This window comes from Oratosquilla oratoria, chromosome 37 (assembly GCF_046742065.1).
Source record: "Oratosquilla oratoria isolate Oo_2021 chromosome 37, ASM4674206v1, whole genome shotgun sequence".
In the NCBI taxonomy this organism is placed as follows: domain Eukaryota; kingdom Metazoa; phylum Arthropoda; class Malacostraca; order Stomatopoda; family Squillidae; genus Oratosquilla; species Oratosquilla oratoria.
Window position 1 is genome coordinate 10,876,480 of NC_134813.1, and position 26,561 is coordinate 10,903,040.

The 26,561-nt window shown below is 37.6% G+C and overlaps 1 protein-coding gene across 2 annotated transcripts in view; it reads left to right on the top strand.

Annotated features, from left to right (window-relative positions):
- Window positions 1–25,492, top strand: part of LOC143019522 (protogenin B-like) — a 708,972-nt gene extending 683,480 nt beyond the window's left edge. For both annotated transcript variants that reach the window (XM_076175206.1, XM_076175208.1), the window contains 3 exons: window positions 8,901–9,083; window positions 18,706–18,786; window positions 18,964–25,492. In XM_076175206.1, coding sequence (XP_076031321.1) covers window positions 8,901–9,083; window positions 18,706–18,786; window positions 18,964–19,284 — 585 coding nt within the window. In that variant the 3' untranslated portion in view covers window positions 19,285–25,492. The remainder of the gene's footprint in view (window positions 1–8,900; window positions 9,084–18,705; window positions 18,787–18,963) is intronic.
- Window positions 25,493–26,561: the final 1,069 nt, after the last annotated feature.

Consider the following 26,561-nt stretch of genomic DNA (forward strand, 5'->3'; position numbering starts at 1 on the left):
ACCATGGGTGCAATATAGCAATAGAAAATTAATTATCAAAGTAATATGCAATTTTGTGAGCGGAAATTAAAAAAAAAAAGGGGTGCTAAAACAAATTTCGTAAGTAACGAAGTCATGTCGGACGAATGGTACACCATGTTTGTTATGATAGATGCCGATGTCGAAGAAATAAAAGGATGATGAATTCGTCTAACCTAAACTAAACTAACCTGACCTGTGTTTGATAAATCATTACCTGCAAATTAAATGTCATCCGGCTCGTCCTCGTTGTTGTCGTCGTGAGAGACGTTGGCAGACGACAAGATGGCGTCCCAATCCTATGCTACCGACTTCGTTCATTAGCATATTTTCTTGTAGCATGGTATTTTTTACTTTCATTTCCGCCCACAAAATTGCATATTACGTTGATACATTTTAATTTACAAAATTAATAATTAATTTTCTATTGCTATATTGCGCCCATGGTCGAAACTAAAAAAAATACCCTGGTATTCAATATGGAATGTCAGCATACGCGGATTTGGTCATATACGGTAATTTCAGGAACCTAACCACCGTAAATAAACAGTAAATAAAGCTTTAATGTACTGTATAAAAGAGGGAAAATACACGAAAATAAAGATACATGTATTGCTGGACATTGTACATACAGTACATGTACGTATATGTATACACTTTCGCTTAACGACCAATTCGGTTAACGACGGCGCGCTGGTCCCAATTGTCGTCGTTAAACGAGGAGTGGCTGTATATAGCAGGTGTGCAGGTAAGGTAGGGTTTGCTGTTTTGGTGAGGAGAGCTTCAATTACAAGTGATGGTGTGGTACCCATAGTGTGAAAGTGAGGAAGTCTTACTTCTGTGCAGATATGAGGGTCATAGTGTGAGGTCAAGGAACTTTTTTCTAAGGTGTTGGGATTGTAAAAGTGTGTGTATATATATATGTATATATATAATATATATATATATATGTATATATATAATATATATATATATATATGTATGCATTTACCTAGTTGTATTTTACGGGAAGGGGAGCTATGCTCGTGGTGTCCCGTCTTCACATCTCATTTTATCTAAACTATTTTTAAATTCATGTATTGTTTTTGCACACACCACTTTCTCATCTAACTTGTTCCAACTGTCTATTACTCTGTGAGGAAAGCTGTTCTTTTTCAAATCTCTTCTATAGCTGTCTTTTTTTTATTTTCTTTCCGTGTCCTCTTGTATTTCTGTCATCCCATTTTATCAGATTCTCTCTATCAGTAATTTCTATGCCTTTCATGATTCTGTAAATAGCTATCAAATCTCCTCTCTCTCTTCTTTGCTCTAGTGTCTGTAGTTCAATTTTTGCTAGTCTCTCTTCATATGATAGTTTTGAGAGTGTTGGTGCCAATTTTGTAATTGCTCTTTGTATTCTTTCAAGTTTTTTTATACATTTTTTTGTACTTGGTGACCATATCGTTGCTGCATATTCCAATCTTGGTCTTATCAGGGTGATTAGGATTTTCTTCACCATTTCTTCATCCAGGTATGTAAATGCAACTTTGATTGTTCTTATTAAATTATAAGTTTCTCCAAAAATCTTATTTATATGTTTCTCAGGTGACATATTATTCATAACAATGACTCCCAGGTCCTTCTCATTTTCTACTTTTTTTATTCCTTCTTCTCCCAATTTATATGCTCCTGTTATTCTGTTTTTGCTTTTTCCAAATTCCATTATACTACACTTTTTTGTATTGAACTCCATCTCCCACTTCCTACTCCATTCTTGTACTTTATTTAGATCTCTCTGTAGTGATTCACAATCTTCTTCAGTTTTCATTCTTTTCTGTAGTTTTGCATCATCTGCAAAGAAGCTCATATAGCTTTCAATTCCTTCATCCATATCATTAATATATATAGCAAACATTATTGGGGCCAGAACTGTTCCCTGCGGAACACCGCTTATTACTTCATCCCATTTTGAATGCTGGTTTCTTATCACTACTCTCATTTTTCTTTCTTGTAAAAAGTCCTCCAATGCAATTTAGTAGTTTGCCCTGTATTCCTCCAGTTTCTAATTTCTTAAGCAACTTCTTATGTGGTACTTTGTCAAAAGCTTTCTTTAGATCTAAAAATGCACAGTCCGCCCATCCATCTCTTTCTTGTATTATATCTATTAGCCTTGAATAGAAACATATTAAATTGGTGACGCATGATCGTCCTTGTCTGAATCCAAATTGCCTTGGATTTAACACTTTGTTTTTTTCTCAATATTTTACCCATCTACTTTTGATAATTCTTTCACAAATTTTTGCTATAGTACGGGTACTTGTTAGAGAGACTGGTCTATAGTTGGTAGGTTCTTCTTTATTTCCTCCTTTATATATAGGTACTATATTTGCTTTTTTCCAATCTTCTGGAACTTTTCCTTCTTTCAAGGAACTATTTAGGTCCATGCGATTTTCTGACATCAAGGTTACTCAAGTGTGTTAATATTTCATTCTTTGTTACTTCTATTTCTTCTATAGGGGGGACTTTCTTTTTCCATTCGTTCTCTTCAGGTTGTATGTTCTCCCTTGTAAATACTGATTTAAAATGTTTGTTCATAATTTCCGCCATTTCCATTTCCTCAGTCTATTCAACTCCCTCCTGTCTTAATTTCTCCAAGTCTTGTTTGTTTTTCAGTTTATTGTTTACAAATCTGCAGAATAGATTTGGTTGATCTTCAGACTTTTCTATGATATCTTTTTCATATTTTCTCTTTTCCTCTCTGCACATTTGTACATATTCATTTCTATAACAGGTATATATTTTCCATTTTTCAGGTCTTCTGTCTTTTTTTCATCTGGTCCAGGCTTTGTCTCTTTTGTCTTTTAACTCCCTACAGCTTTTGTTGTACCAGCATTTTACATATTCTTTTTCTTGTTTTCGTGTTGGGACATACTTTTCCACTCCTTTTTTGTAAATTTTTGTTAAAATATTCCATTTCTCTTCTACTGTTGTTTCTTCTTTGTATATTTCTTCCCAGTTTTCCTTTTGAAAGAATTCTCTTATTTTATCAAAGTTTGTTTTTTCATACATCATTCTTCCTTTTCTATATTGTTCATTTCTTTTCATATATTTTTCTTCATTAAGTTCCAGTTCAATCAATATGTGGTCACTTTTACTTATTGGTGTTTTATATTCAATTTTGTCCACTATTCTAGGTTCGGATGTAATTACTAGGTCTAGTCTCGATGGCTCTTCTTCATTTCTATACCTAGTGTTCTCCTGTATCCATTGTGTCATTGTATGGTCAGTAACCATCTCAAGTAGAGCGTTTCCCCATGAGCCGTCTCCACCCTTTACTGTCATTTCTTCCCAGCAGATTTCTTTGCAATTAAAGTCGCCCATCATAACTATTTTTCCTCCCTCTTCCATTATCTTGTTTAATGTAATCTTTGTGTCCTCTAACATACTTTTATGTTCACTCTCTTCCCATGAGGCTGTTTTTGGGGGCACATAATTTATCACAAACTTTCTGTTCTTCTTATCTCTGTCTTCTACTTCCATTGTTATCATCTCTACTGTATTCTTTCTATATGTGACACACTTCACGTTTATATCCTTCTTAGTCAGGAACATAACTCCACCCCCTTCCTTTTTCACTCTGTTTCTAATCCAATAATTATATGCATCATGTCCTACACTGTTGGGTGGTAGTGGACCTTTTAATTTTGTTTCTACAATTCCCATTATGTCTGGTTCTTTTTCTTTCAAATAATCATTCAGCTCATTCAATCCTGTTATTAATCCATCTATATTTGTGTACGACACTCTTAGTTTTCTGCCACTTCCATTGTGTTCTCTGTTTCCCTTTTGTTTTTCTCTTGTATGTCGACTTTCTTTAGTTTCATATTCACTATTCTCCAATAGAATCTCTCTTTTTCTGACTCCGTTCTTATCTCGTTTTTTTTCCTTTGCTTCAAGTCTTTTCTGTTTTTCTTCCTCTCTTTCCTCTTTATTCATTTCCCTTTTTATCCATACCTTTTTATATTGTTCACTTGTTGCTAGTTTCCCTGTTTTGGATAAGATATTCTCAGCCGTAGTTTGTGACCTGAATTTAATCTTAATTGGTCTGGTCTTGTCTGTACTATATTTCCCTAGCCTGAATTTCTCTTCGATTTGTTTCATTATTTCTGGTTCATCTTCCTGAACTAATTCTAGTAAATTTCTTACTTTTTCATTTTCCTCTTTGATTCTTGTGGTTCTATCTGGGTTATGTTTCTCTTCCATTCCTAATAAAATTATACATTTCTTTTTGTCTGCTAAGTCTCTTACTATATTCTCCTTCTGTCTCATCACTTTAATAACTGAGTTTTCAGTTTGTTCATTCATTTGCTGTCTGATTATGTCAGTGAATGCAACTTTGCTATTTTCTTGAATTTTTTTTCCAACCCTCCTTGTTCTCCTTATTATTCTCCTTTAAGACTTTATTCTCATCTTTTACTTCTTTTAACTGTTTTTTTAATTCTTCAATTTCCTTAGTTAAGTTTTTGTTCGCCTTCTCTAGTTCTTCCAATTTTTCAACTCTCTGTATAATATTGTTAACATGACCGAACCTACGCTCCAAGTCCTCGATCATCTTATCGACCTTCTCTTCTAGTCTTGTCAGTCGGGGGGGGGGGGGGGGGGGGGGGGGGGGGGGGGGGGTTGGGTTGGGTTGTGTCCCCCCCCACCCTCTTTAAATCCCTGGAAAATATTCTCATCACTTTCTACTGTATTGCTCTTATCTATACTTCTAATCTTTACATTTTTATTAGACATTTCATCGTCGTCGGGGGGCCGTTTGTTTACCTTTCGCCTGTCTGCCTGGGCCAAGTCTACTCCTTCCTCATTTCCTTCCATTTCCCTCAGTAATCCCTCCCCTTTTCGTCTTTTCCTACTTTCCTACTGCACGAGCAATTTCCCCCCACCCTGTAAATATAATAGGCACTTCTCTTTGCGTTGGGATCCACAAAACTTCAATTTTCTTCAGAACGTCTTCTAAGCCGTCCATTCGTTGAAGTGTGTGTGTGTGTGTGTATATATATATGTATATATATTTATATATACATACATATACATATATATATATATATATATATATATATATATATATATCAGTGTTCTAGTGAATGATCAAGGTTGTCTTAGTATTAGGTGCAAACCAATACTCAGTTTCATCAGACCTGAGACATTAGATTAATTTTTTGGCAACAACTTTTCTCAGACCCACTGAAACAAAATGAAGGATCTAGGAGGCCTGCAGGGGATGCTGAGGTCTTAGTTGGAATAATGGAAGGATATTATCATGATATCAAAGTGGTTCAGGTGACCAATCAGATGTTTTGCTGTCTAATTGGATTATGTTAACACAACTTTCATCTCAGGCAAAATTCAGACTAGACTAAAGTGGTTCCTAACTGGTGTATTTGTAGAATTTAGAGTCCTTAGAGGCACTATCAAAGACATCCACAGGATATTGTTTGTTTTGTATGATTCACTGCTTTAGTCATGAGAGAAGGATTGTTCACTTTGCTCCCTTTCATGCAAGGGCTATCTTGTTGTCATTTAGGTGATTTGCTAACAGGGTTTGTTTACATTTATTCACATTGTTTTACTTGTACGGAGTCCCCTGTTATGCTTTTTACATGTACAAGACTTTAATTTCCCACATAAAGAGGATGGCTGAGTCAAAACATACTTTTATTTTATTTTGGCTCACCATGGGAGAAAGATATGAAAAGTGAGGGTCAGAAACACCAAAACTAGACTTTATTTACCTAGTTGTATTATACAGGGAGCTATGCTCATGGTGACCCATCCTTGTATCTTTCAGCATCAAGTTTTTTCTGAAAATTTTTAATAGTGTTTGCACACACTGTTTTCTTATTTAATTTATTCCAGGTATCTACCACTCTATGTGGGAAGCTTTTTTTTTCAGATTTCTTCTATAGTTATCCTTTTTTAGTTTCTTTTCATGTCCTCTTGTTTTTCCATTGTCCCATTTTAATAAATCATCTTTATCTAGGATTTCCATTCCTTTCATGATTCTATAAATAGTCAGTAGATTTCCTCTTTCTCTTCTTTGATCCAGCGTTGGTAGTTCCAATTTGGACAATCTTTGTTCGTATGTTAATTTGGAGAGAGTTGGTGCCAACTTTGTCATTGCTCTTTGTATTCTTTCTAATTGTACTTGTTGCAGTAGTTACTCTCACTTTCTGTACGTGTAGTTCACAAATGATGATATGGGTATAGGTGGAAAAGATTCATAATGTTGGGAACCATATATCCAGAGCACTTTACCATCTATTGGAAAATATGATGGCTAAAAACAGGCCAGGGAAACAAGGCTGGGGCCACTTTTACATGATCATAATAAACATGATAAACATTGTGCAAATGAAATAGGTCGCCTTGTCCCATTTATTTATTTTTTATCAACTGTGTGCAGAAGAGGTTTTCAGTTTGTGAAGACTAAGAAGCATATTCAGAACTGGGAACATTACTCATGGAAGCAGTGTGGGCACATTATATGTTCTATGAGTGAAGACTAAGTTTGGAGTTTCATTTCAAGATGGAGTTAGCATTTTTACTGTCTTCATCACTGACTACATTTAAATATTAGAGATTGGGTATTTGATGCCCAGATGTTGGCACCCTGCACATATACAGTAGCTGCCATAAGTTTGGACATGATAATGGTGATGCCAATACTTATGCCATAAATTGGAAATCCCTCACCCTCAATATCCTGAGCAAACCAAATATTTTTTCATATGCCTTGAAGCGAGACCAAGGTTGGCTGCCACTAGGGCATGCAGTGTTTCCAGGCTCAGTGATATTTGAGATTTGACAGGGAGGTTTACGTTTCTGGAGCTTCGAGCTTTGCCTTTGATTTTATGTAAATTCTCAGTGATTTGGCATCTGTATTTACCTAGTTGTATTACATGGGAAAAGAGCTATGCTTGTAATGACCTGTCTTTTTATCTTTCAGCATCTAGTTTGTTCTTAAATTCTTGTATAGTCTGTTGCCTCATTCAATTTGTTCCAGATATCTACCACTCTGTGTGGGAAACTATTCTTTTTCAGATCTCTTCTATAACTAACCTTTTTGAGTTTCTTTTCATGTCCTCTTGTTCTTCTTTTATCCCACATTAATAAATCTTCTCTGTCGAGGACTTCCATCCCTTTCATAATTCTGCAAATGGCCAGTAGATCTCCTCTTTCTCTTCTTTGTTCCTAGGGTTGGTAGTTCCAGTTTGGCCAACCTTTGTTTGTACGTGTTGGTGCCATCTTTGTCATTACTCTTTGGAGTCTTTCCAATTTCTTTATATTCTTTTTTGTACTGGGTGTCCATAGTGTCACAGCATACTCCAATCTTGGTCTTATCAGTGTGACTAATATTTTCTTTACCATTTCCTCATCCAAGTAGTCAAAGGCCATTTTCATTGATCTTAGTAAATTGAAGGTTTTTCCTACTATTTTATTGATATGCTTATCTGATGACATGTCTTTGCTGATAATTACACCTAGGTCCCTTTCCGGGTTAACTTTTTTTTTTATTTCCTTTGTACCAATTTTATATTACCCTGATATTCTATTTTTACTTTTTCCAAACCCCATTATAATACATTTCTTGATGTTGAAGTTCACTTCCCACTTTTGACTCCATTCCCAGACTTTATCCAGGTCTTTCTGTAGTGACTCACAGTCTTCCTCTGTACTTACTTTCTTTAGCAGTTTTGTATCATCTGCAAAGAAGTTCACATAACATTCCATACCTTCATCCATGTCATTTATATATATGGCAAACATTATTAGAGCTAATACAGAACCTTGTGGGACTCCACTTATCATTTCTTCCCACGTTGAGTTTTTGTTTCTAAGTACCACCCTCATTTTTCTCCAATTCAAGAAATCTTTCATCCATTTCAATAACTTACCTTGTACACCATCTATTATTTCAATAGCTTTTTATGTGGTACTTTATCAAAAGCCAGCTATGGGTAGTGGATGTGAAATCGAACATGACAAGATTGCTGATATAGTGGCCCTGTTTAAGGCAGGGCATTGTGTGAAGTAAATCTCTGAAAATACTAGAGTTACAGTGCATTCAATGCAATGCTGGTTGTTACATTTCAATTTCAGTGATGGTGGGGGGCATCACTACCTACCCCACGTCAGTGTTGTGGCAGACCCAGGAAACTCACACCATGCATTCTAAATGTTATTAAGCATGAGATAGACAAGTTTCCTCATAAATTTGCTAAACAAATTCAGCAAGAAAATCCTAGGCTATTAGGTGGTGTGTCTCTTCGCACAGTGCAATGCTGCACCCCCTACCATTCTTGAAACGTTACAACCATTGTTGCACTGAATGCACTGTAACTCCGGTATTTTCAGAGATTTCATTCACAGAATGTCCTGCTTTAAACAGGGCCATTATAACAGCAATCTTGTCATGTTCAATTTCACATCCACCACCCAGGGCCGGCAACACAGACGCCAAACCACTGAGAATTTACATAAAAGCAAAGGCAAAGTGCTGAGCTCCAGAAATGTAATCCTCCACCTGTCAAATCTCAAACAGCACCAAGCCTGGAAACACTGCATGCCCTGGTGGCAGCCAACCTTGGTCTCATTGCCAGGCATACAAAAAATATCTGGCTCGCTCAGGATATTGAGGGCGAGGAACTTCCAATTTGTGGCATAAGTATTGACATCAGCATTATTGTGTCCAAACTTATGGTGTCTATGGTAAACATCCTCCACCACCCCTACTACCACTCTTCCCATCTCTTCCCACTGGCACTGCCTCGAACACCCATGCCCCAACCCTTTATGACACCTGTGCCACAACCCTTCTCTGAGACTCCTCCCACCTCCTCCAGGGGAATGGCACATGTCGGGTCGCATATGCAAATGGATTTAAGCGGAGACCTCACACCACAGCCACCTCAGCTGCTGCTGCCACCGCTGCTACTGCCACAGGCGAGATGAGTGAAAATGACGTGCACCTGCCCATGCTCACCTCGATCCCCCCAGCCACCCCGAACCACCACCTCGACACCAAGGCAAGCATCACAAAGGTGCCGCATGGCACTGACACTTGAGTGCCACATCATAGGGCTCCTTTTTTTATGCATTTTACCTGGTTGTGTTCACCTACAGGATGTTTGGAACAATCTTGGAATGACCTGTCTCCTTTGTGTGCATATATTTATATATACATATATATATAACTTCAGTTCACCACAGACTTTTATATATATTATTTTCTATTTATTTATTTTTTCTAAACTCAAAATGCTCTGGCTGTAGATCACTCTTTGAGGGGCTCTATGGTCAGCCATCCTAAGGTACATCAGAAACCAAGTATCAATGGATTTTTACTCCAGGTGGATTTACCTAGTTGTATTACACGGGAAGGGAGCTATGCTCGTAGTGACCCGTCTTTGTATCTTTCAGCATCAAGTTTTTTCTTAAAATCTTGAATAGTATTTGCATCCACACCACACAAAGAGAGAAGGAGCATATGTCAAATGCCCCAAAACACAGAAATAGTAGGAGGGGAAGGGGAATAAGATGAGATTGGTGTGGGTGAAGGAGATGAGTGAATGGCTGGAGGAAGTAGAATAGAAGCCTTTAAGGGGAGTTCTGAAAAAGACAAAATTACCTTTATGTTGTTGTTGTTTATCATTTTAAGAGGACAAGGAAAATAGGATCATCCTACCCATCTTTATCTCCTGATTTTGGGGGCTGGGTGGACCCTGACAGTACTGGTTGGGTTACTGACCCCCTCCATGGGGTAACCTGCCATATTACAGTAAGGTCTCTATATATGAACATACATTAATCCATTTTGGATCCCTGTTGATTAACCAAATTGTTCTACCATGTGATAGTCCAGTGGATACCATCTTGAACTCAAGAGCAGGTGATTGTGAGTTTGATTCTTGTAACCCACTGCAGGCTTGCTGTGTTGGTTCCTGACAATCCAGGCCAGGCGGGGCAGACTACCTAACATTGCCCCCCCCCCCCATTGAAAATAAATAGAATAAAATAGAATAATAAATAATAATAGGAAAAAAATGGCTGACAGGGCTTTGCACTACCAGGGATTTCTCACTTCATACTGTGTGGGAATGGGATGGTGAGTTTTTAAGTTCTAAAACCACCCCTATAATCTTAGGCCTTAGTGTTGCTATGCACATTTCCTTCAGCCCTCACACGAAGGATCTGAAAGTAAAAATTAACAAGAAACTAAATGTGACTATACTAATAAGTGAAGAGATAGGTAAATGTGTGTTGGAGTGGAAAGTTTCTTCAAAGATAATGTAGATGAAAATGAAACTAGGATGGAAGATGTAGGTCTTTGTAAATGCAAATGGGCCTTGTAGTGAGAAGAGTGTCGAGGAAAGGGAGGCCTTTGGGATATAGTTAAATGAGAGGACAGAGGATTTAGGGAGAAGTGTCAATGTACTGGTATTGGGAGATCTCAATGATAGGGTAGGAGACAAACCAATAGATGTAGCGGTTGGGCAATGTCGAGTTCCAGGAAAAAAATGTAGTGGAGAGATAATGGAGATGTGTTTAGAGAGTTGATGATAGCAAATACAGTGTTTAGGAAGAAAGTCATGGATAAGTATACATGGGAGAGGGTGGTAGATAGGGTTTTAATGGGCTATATAGTGGTAACCAGGAGAAGAGTAGGAAGAGTTTTGGATGTACAAGTTCTAAGAGGAGAGTGTGGGGGAATATCAGATGATTTTTGGTGGAAGGTAAGTTGAGAGTAGAGGATAGATGGAGAAAGAGAAAAGGACAGAAGGTAGGAAGGTGCTTAGAGTAAACTTTTAATGAGAAAGAGAAGGAGGAGTACAAGAAGAAGCTGAGAGAGGAGTGGGGGGAATAAAGGATAGAATAGAGCTAGGAGTGGAGAAAGAATGGAGATGTTTCAAGGAGGGAGTCACAAAGTGTGCAAAGATGGTGTGTGGAACAAGGAGGATAGGAAGAAATAGATGGAAGGTTAGTGAATGATGGGATGATTAAGCAAAGAAGAGAAGAAATGAACATTCACAGATTGGTTACAAAATAAGATGAGAGAATCATATCAGAGGTACAAAGAAAAGAGAAGTAAAGCATAAGATAAAGGAGGCAAAGAGGAGAGCAGATGTGAAATAGAGTAAGAGTATGACAGAAACTTTTGAAAGTAATAGAAAGATGTTTTGGAAAGAAATTAATAGAGGAAGAGAAGGCAAATCAAGCAGAGAAGAAAAGGTTAAAGGTGCAGATGGAGAGATGATAATAGAAGAGACAGCAGTAAGAAGAAGATGAGTGTATTATTTTAGGGAGTTGCTAAATGTGAAGGAGGATAGGGAGGAAAAGGTAGTTCCAGTGGGAAGTGTTAAGAAAATGACAGTGATGAGTGAGGGAAATGGAGGAGAAATAAGGAAAGATGAGGTGAAAGCAGTTATTAAAATGATGAGAGCAGGTAAGGCACCTGGGTTGGATGGGTGTCATGTATAATGTCTAAAAATGGGAGGTACAGTGATGGTGGACTGGCTGGTGAGGTTTTTTAATGTTTGTCTAAAGAGGGTAGAGTGCCGGAGGACTGGAGGAATGCCTGTATAGTTCCATTTTACAAAGGAAAAGGGGACAAGTGTGAGTGTAGTAGTTTCAGAGGGATCAGTTTGTTAAGTGTAGTTGGGAAGGCTTATGGGAGGGTTTTGATTGAGAGGATTAGGAGAGGAACAGAGGGAGTAATTGGTGAGGAACAGTGTGGGTTTAGGACAGGTAGGGGTTGCATGGATCAGATTTTTGTGGTAAAAGACATATGTGAGAAAGCTTTAGGAAAAGGTAAGGATGTTTTTTGGGCCTTTATTGATTTGGAAAAGGCTTTTGACAGGGTAGACAGAAATGCACTGTTGGAGGCATTGCAGATATTTGGGATAAGTTGAAAGCTTTTAAGTGAAGTCAGGAGTTTTTATGAGAGTAGTAGAGCTTGTGTTAGGATTAGAAATGAAGAGAATGAGTGTTTGAGTTAAAGGTGGGACTTTGCCAGGGATGTGTTATGTCACCTTCGCTGTTCAATTTATACATGGATGGGATGGTGCAAGAGGTAAACACAAGGGTAATGGGCCAGGGATTGGAAATGGTTAAAGAAAATAAAGAAAAATGAGAAATAAGCCAGTTGTTGTTTGCTGATGACACTGTTCTTGTGGCAGAATCATAGGACAGATTAAGAAAGTCAGTGATGGAGTTTGGGAAGGTGTGTGAAAGAAGGAAGTTGAAGATAAATGTGGGTAAAAGTGAGGTGATGAGATGTACAAGGGGAGAGAATGGCAGCAAATTAGAAGTGAGTATTGAGGGAGAGAGACTGAAGGAAGTGGATCACTTTAGATACTTGGGTGCAAATGTGGTGGGAAAGGAGTGGAGGTGGAGGTAGAGGTAGAATGTAGATTGAGAGAAGTGAGTAAATGCCTTGGGGGATTAAAAAGTGTAATGAGAAATAGACATTTGGGAATGGATGCTAAGAGGAGAGTGGAGGAAAGAGTGATTGTGGTGACACCACTGTATGGGGTAGAAAATGAAAATAAGAGAGGAAGAGTTTAAATGTGTTTGAGATGAAATCCCTGAGAAGTATGGTAGGAGTTACCAGGCTGGATAGAGAAACAAATAGGTGAGGAGAAGAATGGAGGTGGAAAAGGAGTTGGGAGATAGAGTTGACAAAAGAGTATTGGGATGGTTTGGACACATGGAAAGAATGAAGGAAGGAAGATTAGTAAAAGAAGTGTGCAAGGCAGAGGTGGAAATGAGTGAACATGAAGTGGAGACCAAAGATGAGATGGATGGATGGGGTAAAAGGGGTATTGAGAAAGAGGGGATATCTGTTGAGGAAGGATGGAAGAAGACAGAAGATAGGGTGAGTGGAGAATGATTGATGTTGTGATGCATGGAAGGGAGTGGATGGGGGATAGGGATGTGTAAATGAAATTTTGATGCAACCCAAAGGGGTTTCTCCCCATTTCTTTTTCTGCATGAGGGGATGGAGAGGAGGGTGTCACTGATTAAGTGAAGCAGCCTTGCTGTGGATGTGCTGTGTCTTGCTACATTGCCTCTAACCCAGGACAGTGGGCCAGATGCAGGGATGACTTGTCATTTAGGAGGAGGCAAGAAAAGAGGGAGGGAGGGATGATAAAGGAGAGTGGAGTATGTGTGGATAAAATGGGTGGGAGTAGATTTATGCCTTTGACTTTGGCTACCTCCCTTATAAGGGGGAAAAAGCTATTGGTATATGTATGTCTGTATGAAGTTAGAACTGTGCTAATGGGATCCCATTTGTGTATATCCATTTGTCAAACTTAATCTTAAATTCACTTATAATGTCTGCCAAGATTATTTAATCTTTCAATATGTTCCATAAATTGGTGCCTTGCGACACTGCTTATGACCCAGGGCAGTGGGCAGGGTGCAGGGATGACCCGTCATCCAGGAGGTGCTCAGATGAGAGGAAGGGTGGGAGGGGTGTGGAGGGTATTTAGGGATGAAATGGGTGGGAGTGTTTTTATGCCTTTCCCTTTTTGGCTACCTCCCTTGGAAGGGGGAAAAAGCCTTGGTATATGTATGTATGTATGTATATAGAAAACTGTACTTCCTCATGTCCTTTAGGTATGTTGTCCTTATTTTCTTGCTGTGTCCTCTTGATATTATTTCAGCCTCTATCACTAGGTTCTCAGTGTCATTTTTCCCATGTCTTTCTCTATTCTAAAAATATTCATCAGATCTCTTTTTCTTTACCTCTCCAGCCTAGGCAGTCCCAGTTTTCCCAACCTCTCTTTATATGTCTTCTCTGCCAGGCTATGAATGGTTTTAGTCACTGGCCTTTGGAGTCTATGAATATACATACATACACACACATTTAATAAGAACAATCAAAGTGGCATTTACATACCTGGATGAAGAAATGGTGAAGAAAATATTAATCACTTTGATAAGACCAAGATTGAAATATGCAGCAACGATGTGGTCACCAAATACAAAAAAATGTATAACAAAACTTAAAAGAATACAAAGAGCAATTACAAAATTGGCACCAACACTCTCAAAACTATCATATGAAGAGAGACTAGCAAAACTTGAGCTACAGACACTAGAGCAAAGAAGAGAGAGAGGAGATTTGATAACTATTTACAGAATCATGAAAAGCATAGAAATTATTGATAGAGAGGATCTAATAAAATGGGATGAAAGAAATACAAGAGGACCCAGAAAGAAAATCAAGAAAGACAGCTATAGAAGAGATCTGAAAAAGAATAGCTTTCCTCACAGAGTAATAGACATTTGGAACAAGTTAGATGAGAAAGTAGTGTGTGCAAAAACAATACATGAATTTAAAAATAGTTTAGATAAAATGAGATATAAAGACGGGACACCACGAGTATAGCTCCCCTTCCCGTAAAATACAACTAGGTAAATACATATACACATATATACCTACATATATATATATATATATATATATATATATATATATTCACCTAGTTGTATTTTACAGGAAGGGGAGCTATGCTCGTGGTGTCCTGTTTTCATATCTCATTTCATCTAGACAGTTTTTAATTTCATGTATCGTTTTTACACATACCACATTTTCATCTACCTTGTTCCAAAAGTGTATTATCCTGTGGGGAAAGCTGTTCTTTTTCAGGTCTCTTCTATAATTCTCTCTTTTTTTTTTTCTTTTCTTTTTTTTCCATGTCCTCTTGTATATCTACTATGCCATTTTATTAAATCCTCTCTATCAATAATTTCTATGCCTTTCTTGATTCTATAAATAGTTATCAAGTCTCCTCTCTCTCTTCTTTGCTCTAATGTCTGCAGCTCAAGTTTTGCCAGTCTCTCCTCATATAATAGTTCTGAGAGCATTGGTACCAATTTTGTAATTGCTCTTTGTATTCTTTCAAGTTTTGTTATACATGTTATTGTACTTGGTGACCACGTTGTTGTTTGGTCTTATCAAAGTGACTAGTATTTACTTCACCATTTCTTCGTCCAGGTATGTGAATGCCACTTTGATTGTTCTTATTAAATTATAGGTTTCTCTAAAAATGTTGTTTATATGTTTCTCAGGGGACATATTATTCATAATAAGGACTCCCAGGTCCTTCTCATTTTCAACTATTTTTAATTTCTTCCTCTCCCAATTCATATGATTCCACTATTCTTTTTTTTTTCTTTTTTTTTCTTTTTTTCTCCTTCCAAATTCCATTATGCTACACTTCTTAATATTAAATTCCATCTCCCACTTCCTACTACATTCCCATACTTTATTGAGATCACTCTGCAGGGACTCATAATCTTCTGCAGTGTTCACTTTTTTCAACAGTTTTCCATTGTCCACAAAGAAGCTCATATAACTTTCAATTCCTATATCCATATCATTAATATATATAGCAAACATTATTGGGGCCAGTACTATTACTTGTGGAACTCCACTAATCACTTCATCCCAATTAGAATGTTTGTCTCTTATCACCACTCTCATTTTTCTTTCATGCAAGAAGTCTTCCATCCACTTCAGCAGTTTGCCCTATATTCCTCCTGCAGTTTCTAGTTTCTTTAGCAATTTCTTATGTGGCACCTTATCAAAAGCTTTTTTCAGGTCTAGAAATGCTCAATCAGCCCATCCATCTCTTTCTTGTATTACATCTATTAGTCTTGAATAGAAACACATCAAGTTTGTGACACATAATCTTCCTTGTCTAAATCCAAATTGCCTTGGATTTAGTACATTGTTTTATTTCCAAATGCTTTACCCATCTAATCTTAATAATTCTTTCACAAATTGTAGCTACCAAACTTGTAAGAGAGACTGGTCTATAGTTTGTAGGGTCTTCCTTGTTTCCCCTTTATGTAATGGTACTATATTTGCTCTTTTCCAATCTTCTGGAACTTTTCCTTCTTTCAATGAACTGCTTATTAGACTATGTATTTTGTTTGTTAGTTCATTCCTGCATTCTCTCAAAATCCAATTTGCCATTTCATATGGACCATGTGATTTTCTGACATCAAGATTACTCAAGTGATTCATTGTTTCTTTCCTTGTTACTTCTATCTCTTTCATAGGGGGGACTTTCTCCTCCCACTTGACATCTCTAAGTTGTATGTTCTCCCTCGCAAACACTGATTTAAAATGTTTGCTCATAATTTCTGCCATTTCTATTTCCTCTGTGTATTCAACTCCTCCTAGCCATAATTTCACTAGTTCTTGTTTGTTTTTCAGTTTGTTGTTTATAAATCTATAAAATAGTTTTGGTTGATCTTTACATTTTTCTATGACATCCTTTTTGTATTTTCTCTTTTCTTCTCTGTGCACTTGTACATATTGATTTCTATAACTAGTATATATTTTCCATTTTTCAGGTCTTTTGTCTTTCTTCCATTTTATCCAAGCTTTATCCCTTTTGTCTTTTAACTCACTACATCTTTTGTTGTAAGCCTACCAACATTTTACATATCCTTTTTCTTGTTTTTGTCTTAGAACATACTTTTTCACTCCTTTATAAAGTTTTGTCAAAATATTCCATTTCTCTTCTACTGGTGTTTCCTCCTTGTGTATCCTTTCCCAGTGTGCTTTTTTAAAAAATTCTCTTATTTTATCAAAATTTGTTTTTCCCATACATCAATCTTCCCTTTCTATATTGTTCGTTTTTTTTCTGTGTATTTTTCCTCATTTAGTTCCAGTTCAACTAATATGTGGTCAATTTTACTCAGTAGTGTCTTATATTCAATCTTGTCCACTATTTCAAGTTCTGATGTGATTATTAGGTCCAGTCCTGATGGTTCTTCCTCATTTCTATGCCTAGTATTCTCTTGTATCCATTGCATCATTGTATGTTCTATAATCATCTCAAGTAGTACATTTCCCCATAGGTCATCTCCTCCTTTTGCTGTCATCTCTTCCCAGCAGATTTCTTTACAATTAAAGTCACCCATTATAACTATTCTTCCTCCATTTTCCATTATCTTATTTAGTGTTATCCATGTGTCTTCTAACATATTTTTGTGTTCTCTCTCATCCTACAAAGCCATTTTAGGAGGCACATAATTTACCACAAACTTCCTGCTTTTCTTTTCCCTGTCCTCTATTTCCATCATAATCATCTCTATTCTTTCCGTATATAACATTCCTCACATTTATATCCTTCTTAGTCAGGAACATAACTCCACCCCTTTGTTTTACTTTTCTGTTTCTAATCCAATAATTATTTACACCATGTCCTACACTGTTGGGTGGTAATGAACCTTTCAATTTTGTATTTATAATTCCCATTATGTCCGGTTCATTTTCCTTCAGGCAATCATTCAGTTCATTCAAGCCTGTTATTAAACCATCTATATTTGTGTAAGACACTTTTAATTTTCTGTTACCTCCATCCTGGTTTTTGTTTCCCTTCCGTTTTTCTCTCCTATGAACCATTTCCTCACTTTCATATCCACTACTCTCCAATAGAATTTCTCTTTGTCTAACTCTGTTCTGTTCTCGTTTTTTTCCTTAGCTTCCATTCTTTTTGTTTTCTCTCCCTCTCTTTCCTCATTATTCATCTCTCTTTTTATCCATACCTGTTTATACTGATAACTTTTTGCTAGTTTCCCTGTTTTTGATAAGATATTCTCTGCTGTCGTTTGTGACCTGAATTTAATCTTAAATGGTCTGGTTTTGTCTATATTGTATTTCCTCAATCTATATATTTCTTTAATTTCTTTTCCTATTTCTTGTTCATCTTCTTGAACTATTTTTGATAACTTCTTTACTTTTTCCGTCTCCTTTACTCCTGTAGTCCTATTTGGATTATGCTTCTCTTCCATTCCCTATAATTATAAATTTCTTTTTATCTGTTAAGTCTCTTACTATATTCTCCATCTCTCTCATCACTTTAATAACTGTGTCCTTAGTTTGTTCTTTCATCTGTTGTTTCACTATATCTCTATATTCAATTTTGTTATTATCTTGGACTTTTTTCCACCTGCTTGCCTCTCTTGCTATAGACTCTTTATTCTCTTTGTTATTTTTCTTTAATTCCTCATTCTCATCCTTTACTTCTCTTGTCTTTTTTATTCTTCTATTTCTTTAGTTAGGTTTTGATTCTCCTTTAGTTCTTCCAGTTTATCAAATCTTTGAGTAACTAGTGCTAATTGGCTAAACCTAACCTCCCATGCTTCGTTCATTTTTGTTAGTTTCTCTTCTAGACTTACTAGTCAAGGAAGGTTGTCATCACCTCCCTCATTAAATCCATAGAAGTAATTATCTCTTTCCATTGAGCTGCTATTATCTATATTTCTAATTTCAATACCTCTGCTCACCTGTTCGACCTTGTGTGATCTGCGCACCCTTTGTTTACACCCCTTCTGATGTATGGGGCCCGTTCATCCCCTTCCTCAATTTCTTCCATTTTCCTTAATAACCCCTCCCTTTCTTTTTCTTCACCTTCCCACTACACCATGAGCTTTCCCCCTTCCCTACTAATACAACATAGGTATGTGTGTGTATATATATATATATATATATATATATATATATGTATATATATATATATATATATATACATATATTTATTTCATTTTGTGAAGTGACCATGTACCGACTGATAGTATGGCATGAAATAACAAATTTTCAGCAAGCATTTTTTTTTTTTTTAGGGTGGCCCAGGAATTCGGGTGGAGGGCACTAACAACGGTTATCTTGCATTGGGTCAGACCTGCTCTCCTCACTTTGACCAGGTACGGTTATTCTTAAATGTAATGTTTCCTGTTCTTCCTCCACTTTACTTGTAACTGGCAATTAAGTCAGAATTTACTATATATAATGGATATTCACTAGTTCTTCTTTTATGATATAATGTATAGGCAATAGTTATCCAGTATTTTTTGAAACACTGATAAATGACTTTTGTTCAGGTTGTGACAACTCAGATATCTCACGAGGACTTTCAGGAAGACAATGAAGAAGACTACTCTGTCGCCAGCAACCAAGACCTCCGTCCCACAATGCAGGAGAAAGTAGGCAAAGGCAGCACGAGGGCTGATTCTTCCACCGCCACCTCTTCAGTGTCCTCTGGAGGAGATAAACCTGGACTGAAAGACCCAACCTTGGTTTCCTCGCCTACGGGAGGAGGAGACATCCCTCTGACCCTGATCATGGTTCTACAGGAACAGGGACACCAGGGAGAGGTGAAGAGCCCTGCAATGGTTCCTCACAGCTTGGCCACGCCAAGCTGAACTGTCCTATGGGCTTCCCCTTACAGGAGGGAAGTAAGGCCAGTCAAGGGGTCTTCCTTCAAAAGAGCAGAAGTAGCAGAAGACAATAGCACCTTATACCATTCAGATTTCTAGTAAAATGAGGTACCATTTGCACTGCATACCTAGGGTCTTATACAGAAATCTTTGTGTTTCTTATACAAACAGAGTACTCCCAATGAAAGGAATCTATAGAAGTTCATTGTTAACTTAGTCAAGCCGAGGTCACCACGGCCTGTGGGAGGATTCCAGCCAAATCTTTGCTCAAACAAGGAGGCTCTTTATACCTCCGCTAAAGGTCAAGCTAACGATCATTGTTCAAATTTTAATGATCATAACAGTCATGAAGGGAGACTTTTTCTCTAAATGTGAAACGCCTGTATCACATTGTGTTACCGTGCATCATTCCTAATAATATTTCCTAAGAATACTTTATCCACCTGGGAATACTACAAGTTGAGAAACTTCCAAAGCAGTGAATTATCTGAAAGTTCAACATGTAGAAGCAGTACAGAAAGGTTTTATCCATTGAGAAAAAAGTAAACAAACACTTGGCTAACTTTACTGCAAGTGCTCAGACATCTGTCATAGATGATCCTTTGGTGCAAATAGACTATGTAGTGACATACAGGTGTTCATTCCATTGTGTATGGCCATTAACAAGGCCGTGATTGGTGACTTTTTTCCTCTTTTGTTTCCTCCAATCACAGCTGGGCATTTTTATGACATCACGTCTCACTTCAGGTCAATGTTCTATTCCTCGCGGTAGTCCGCTGACAGCAAGTTGCAAGTCACTCATGAGAGTAGGTGCTGCTAGCTACAAGCGGAGGAGTCACTTTATAGTATTTGAAGGAACAGTTTGACCTCTTTTGTTAATGTTGTGTGAAGTTATGACATACCTCGGTACTTACTTCAAGTTGTTGGTATGTGTACGTATCCTCTTTGTCATATGAATTTACTCACAAGCCTTTCTGGTAATTTTGGCCAGATAATCTTAAAAAAGAAGAAAAAAATATCTCAACGTTTTACACTCATAATCTCGACAATGAGGTCAAGCCCTTCAGTACAGGGATGCATTGTACGATTATGTTGTGGCAAATGCCAGATGATCATGTTCAGTTGAGAAATGGTTGGACTTCATCCTAAAAGGGTTTACAATTAGCTGAAACCCTGTTTAGGCTGGAAATCACCTCTCAGCAACATAACAGAATTGTCTGGTCACTGGTACGACAAAATCAGTAATGTGCCATGGTATTGAAGAGATTAATCCCCTAGGTTATGTCACTATTTTAAGAAAGATACATAAATATAGTTTAAGGTAATCTTAATTGTACGAATGGTACTTCTGGGTAAAGCAAACTACTGTACTTTAAGAAACCATCTTTCACACACACACCCCTTTTCATACAAGATATGTCCCCAGTGACAGACATGCACAGACTGTGTGTCTTGTTAATGAAGTTACAGAAAATTCTCCAGAAAAGTACCATGGAGATGTCTCATTACAGCCCAGCTTCCATTGGTTCTTGCTTACTGAACCCCGGAGAATATGTTTCCCCAAAAATAATGACATGTATTGGGTGGATTTTTTATTCCATAAGGTGTTAGGTCATACATTGATTTTCTTCATGAATACTAGGGTCACCAACCCAACCAACACTGGTAAGCTAGCCCCCAAAACCAAAGGAAAGATAGGACAAAAATCCTTGTCTCATATATAGATATATAAAATGTGTATAAAACTTGTATATTTATACAGATATATAGTGTTGGTGATTAACTACAAAAGGAAAAAAGTGAAGATTTGAGAAAGCAAAAATAGATTACTGTAAAGCTATGAAGCAGCCCAATGAGATGATTTCAGATAGTATGGCAAAGATCCCAGACACATTTAACCCTTTCCATACCTTATGGTACTCTGGGGTGCCACCAAGCTATTTTATTTATTTCTGTGGTACCCCTTCTATAGCTAAGGATGTTTTTCTTCCTCTATTTTTTTCTTTAATTTTTATATATATTTTTTTAATAAATTAAGGGAATTACTGTTTGAGTATGGGGGAGTTAGTTTAATGTGGGATGGGAATTGTGATAAACATGGTTAAGATTCATGATGTGAAGAGGTATTTTTTCTTTCGAAGTCGAGGCAAACAGGGTCAGGGAGGAAGACCCCAACCAGAGCCCTAGTAATTGTATTATTGAGTGGGTGTAGGTGTGGAACAAATGAGAGTAAAAGGGAGGAGATTGGTAATATGTTTGAGAGAAGAGATATGGATGTGTTAGCACTGAATGAAACAAAACTGAAAGGGGAAGATAAATTTGAGTTTAGGAGTGTGGTAGGTAGGGTATCAGGAATGGTGAGAAGGAAGAAAGAGTGACATTGTCGACAACTGAATGGAACAAGTGGCATCAAGGCTGATGTGGGTGAAAATATATGCTGGTATGTATAGCCCCAGTAGTGAAAAAAGTGAGGAAGAGAGCAAAGCATTTAGGGATGATTCAAATGAATGTGTGGAAAGTTGTGGGAGAAATGTGACTATAGTAACTATAGGGAGATGTAAATGTTAGAGTAGGAGATAAGCCAGTGGATTGAGTAGTAGGGAATTATGGTGTGTCAGGAGGGAATGAAAACAGAGATGTATACTCTCCTCATATATCCTTCAAAAAAATCTTTCATCCATTCAAGTAGTTTGCCTCTCAGTCCTCCAATGTGCTCCAATTTCCACATGGGTTGACAGAGGTACTTTATCAAAAGCTTTCTCTAGGTCCAGGTACACACACTCCACCCACCCTCTCTTGCAATACATCAGTAACTCTAAGTTAAAGCTTAAAAAGTGTGACACACACAATCTTCAAGATCTGAAGCCAATCTAATTGTCTGTCATTACATTTTGGTTTTACTATTTTCAAGATATTTGGTCCATCAATCTTTCACAATCCTTTCACATGATTTCACTCTTGTGCTGGTCAATATCAGCCTATGATTTAGTCATATCTTTTTACTTCCACCTTTGTGAATTGGTACCACATTTGCTTCTTTTCCCATCAAGTTGCATACATACATAAATATACATTACATACATACATATACTAAGGCTTTTCCCCCCTTTCAAGGGAGGTAGCCAAAAAGGGAAAGGCATAAAAACACTCCCATCCATTTCATCCCTTTTTCCCCCTTACAAGGGAGGTAGCCAAAAAAACAGAGGCATAGAAACCACTCCCATCCATTCCATCCCCTACATACTCCACTCCTCTCTACCCTCTTCCCTCCCTCTTATTTTGGCACCTCCTGGATGATGGGTCATCCCTGTATCTTGTCCACTGCCCTGGGTCAGAAGCAGTGCCACAAGACAGCACATACATAGCAAGGCCATTTCATTAAATTGGTGACCCCCCCTTTCAGTCCCCTCATGCAGAAAAGGAGAAGACGGGGAGAAGTTCCTTCAGGTTGCATCAATTTATTCCACATACATACTCCCTCACCCCCCATCCCCCACCCACTCCCCCTCATACATCACAGCATCATCCATACACAACCATTCTCCATTCACCCTTATCGTCTGTCCTCTCCCATCCTTCCTCAACCCCTCTTTCCCAATGCACTATGTCTTTTTTCAATGAACATACAATAAAACTGATTCTTGTCTGCTAGTTGTTCTTTAGGAATCCAGTTTGAGATCCCATCAGGTCCTGAAGCTTTTGTCACATCCAATGATCCCAAATGATTGAGCACCTCCCTTCTTTTCGCTGAGTGACTTATAGGATAATTTGGTGGTTGAGGCCAACTTCATGGGGGCCACAGGTCTCTTACAAGAGAAAATAGAAAAAGGATCGGTTGATTGATTCTGGATATTGCTCAGTAGCACCTCTTTGGTAAGGAAAGGGTTCAGAACTTTTGAAACTACGAGGTTTTGGAGATAATTGGGGGAGACAAAACTGAGAAGGCACCAAGAATATTGAAAAGAGGAGAGAATAGGAGGGATATGCTATGAAAATGCTATAGAAAAAGAAAGGCCTCAAGTAACTGGAAGAAAGCATGTTCATTGTTTATTTTCATTAACAAAAGAAAAGGAGACAGGAGGAAGTGCAGAGATTACACTTTGAGTTGATCAAATATTCCAGATAAGGTATATGAAAGGATGTTGACAGTGTAGGAGACGAGAAAAATTTAGAAAATAGTTTAGAAAGAAAAGGTTATGCCTAGATCAGATGTTTCCAAATAAACAAATCTTTGAAAATTAAGGGAAGATAATTGTTGCCTTGAGTTTCACCAACTGGAAACCCACAACGCCACAGTGGCTGGTAATAGCCCTTAGATTGTCCCAGATATTTCTGTGCAAAGAAACTTTGAACTGCTGTGTGTGTTGTATTACTTTGGGATAATTTCTGTTACTGGCTTATAGTAGTGAGAAGAAGGAAGGCATCACTGATGATTAGCTCTCCCTATCTGAAAAAGTGGAGGAAATAGTCTGGAAGTCAGGTGTCAGCTTCTCAAGGCTGCATGTCCAGATGAAGGTAAGGGTGTTGAGTTCTGAAGATAGGAGACAGGAAGATGATTCTCTCTTACATCTATCATTCAGGACCACCACTTACAGCTACCTGTCATCGGTCTTGGTTGAAAAAAAGGAAAGATATGTACAAAATGTGGATATATCATGGAAAATGCTGGAGAGATATGGAGTGAAAAGGAAGTTGCCAAAGATATTGAAAAGCATGTGTGAAACTAGATAAGAGACAGTTGTTTAGCGCTAAGGCCAAGCTGAAACAAGGATGTGTGAATTTATCATAGTTTTATATTATATTTTAAGGATAAAGTCACAAAAGAAGCTGTCATAAGGATGGGAAGTGGAGAAGCAGAAGGGAAAGGAGATAGGCTTTGAGTCATATATTTTCTGCAATTGTGGTATTGGTAAGTGTTGAAATGCTGTGAAGATCAGTGACATTTTCTGGAGATACATATGCAAATGTAAACAAAAGTGTACTTGGAAGATGGAAAAAATGGAAAGGGCATATTAAATAAAAAGTAATAGGATAAAGACAACTATTCAGATAGGGATGAAAGTGATAGTAAATAGAAGTATGAGACAAGAAAATTGTTGAAAAGAAATAATGTGTGAGAGAATGCTAATAAGAATTTGTATTTTGTCACCAATTACCAGCTCTTATCTTCTTGGGATAATGTGGTGAAATACCAATAAGAGCAAAAGGGTAGTAGAACCAGTGCTTCTGTATGGAAATGACTTGTGTTGTGAACACAGTGGTTGGGAAACGAGAAAAGTAGGAGCAGTGGAGATATATTGTTTTAGGAGTCTTTGCAGTAGAAGGAAAACTAAAGAAATAAGACAAGAGAAATGTAGGGAAATGTGAGTGTAGGAAAGAAATTAATGAGGGCTTGGATGATGTAGGGACTTGTAAATATGAAAATGAAAGAGGGCTGATAACAAAGAAAAATGTTTTGGAGGTGGATGGGAAATTATGTAAGAGGGGAATGAGTATAATGTGACATGTTAATGTAAGTGTGCATGATGAGAAATTAGATAGACATGAAGGAAGCAGAAATTCAGGTGCAAGGCAGATGAAAGTGGTACTGTACTGCATGATGGACATATAAGGAACAGGGAAGAAAGGAAAGGGAACAGATGGAGATTAGTAAAGAGAAAGGATACTGAATGGATTTAGTATATGTATGGAAAGTAAGGCATTTGGGAATGGATACAAAGAGGAGGTTGTATGAAGGGGTGATTGTGCTGATGGCATTGGATGGGGTAGAGACTTGAAATTTAAGAGAGGTAGAGAATAAAAGTTTAAATGTGTTTGAGATTATCTGAGAAGTATGGTAGGGGTTACTAGGTTGGATAGGGTGAGAAATGAGGAGGTGAGTAGGACAGCAGGGATGTAAAAGGAGATGGCAGATAGGGCTGATGAAAGGTTATTGGAATGGTTTGAATACACGGGAAGAATGAGTGATGAAAAATTAGTAAAAGAGGTGAGTAAAGCAGAGGTGGAGGAAGTGAACTTGAGGGGATGAGCGAGGATGAGATTGATGGATGGAGTGAAGGGGGCATTGAGTAAGAGGGAAATGTCTATTGAGCAAGGAATGAAAAAGGCAGGAGACGGATAAGTGGAGAGTGACTGTATATAGATGATACTGTTATGCAAGGGAGGGAGGGGCTGGGGATGGGTGGTAGGGGATACTTACGTGTGAATGATATTTTGACACAGCCTGAAGGAATTTGTCCTGTCTTCTCTTTTTCTGCATAAGGGAAAGGAGAGGGGAGGTCGCCGATTAAATGAAGTGGCCTTGCTGTGGATGTACTGTGTCTTACTACATTACTTCTGACCCAGGGCAGTAGGTGGGAAACAGGGATGACCTATCATCCATGAGGAGCCAAGATGAGAGGGTGAAAAGGGTAGTGGATGGGGGTAGAATGGGTGGCTACCTCCCTCATAAGGGGTGGCTACCTCCAATAAAAGGGGTGACTACCTCTCTTATAAGGGGAAAAAAGCTCTTGGTATATAGATACGGGTGTGAGTGAATTAATTAAGGGCTTTCTTCATACACAAGGAACATGGAAAGTGGAAACAATGAGAGTGAATAATTGGTTTAGCATGTATGGTTGTTAGTTGGCTGGAGTTTGTTTTATAGGAAATGAGGAAAATGGGTCACCTTTCCACTCCCTTTTGTTTATATGGTCAAAGGTTGGAAGATCCATATGTACTGGGATGTAAATGGAGGTAGTAGGGACTTCAGTGCAAGAAATTATAACTTATGGAAACATGTTGTGGATACAGAAGTTATCAAAATAGGATAAAGGAAATGAAGATAGACTGTTTGCATGTTTTTATAATGACCCTACTGATGGGATGCCAGAGTAATAAGGAAAAAAATCTAAAAGTTATGAAGATGGGAAAAAAGCATGTTTGCTAGCATGAGTATGCTAAGGTAACAAAGGGGTTCAAATTGGCTAAAAAGAATTCATAAGTCCAAGGTAGAGAGAAAAAAAAATAGAAAATTGAAAATAGAAGGGAAGGAAAGTGTCAGGCAATGAAAAAGAAATGGGTAAACATAAAGAGGGAACAGAAGTAGAGCTAGGAGAGGAGTAGAAGGGAGTGGTGAGCAAAGGAGATAAAGGGAGGGAATTACACAATGGAAAGTAGAAATATAGAAGTAATTAGATAGGATTGTTTATCCTTTCCATTTCATTATCTTTTTTTTTTTATGTGAAGTTGTTGTTGTTGTTGTTGTTGTTGTCGTTCCCTAG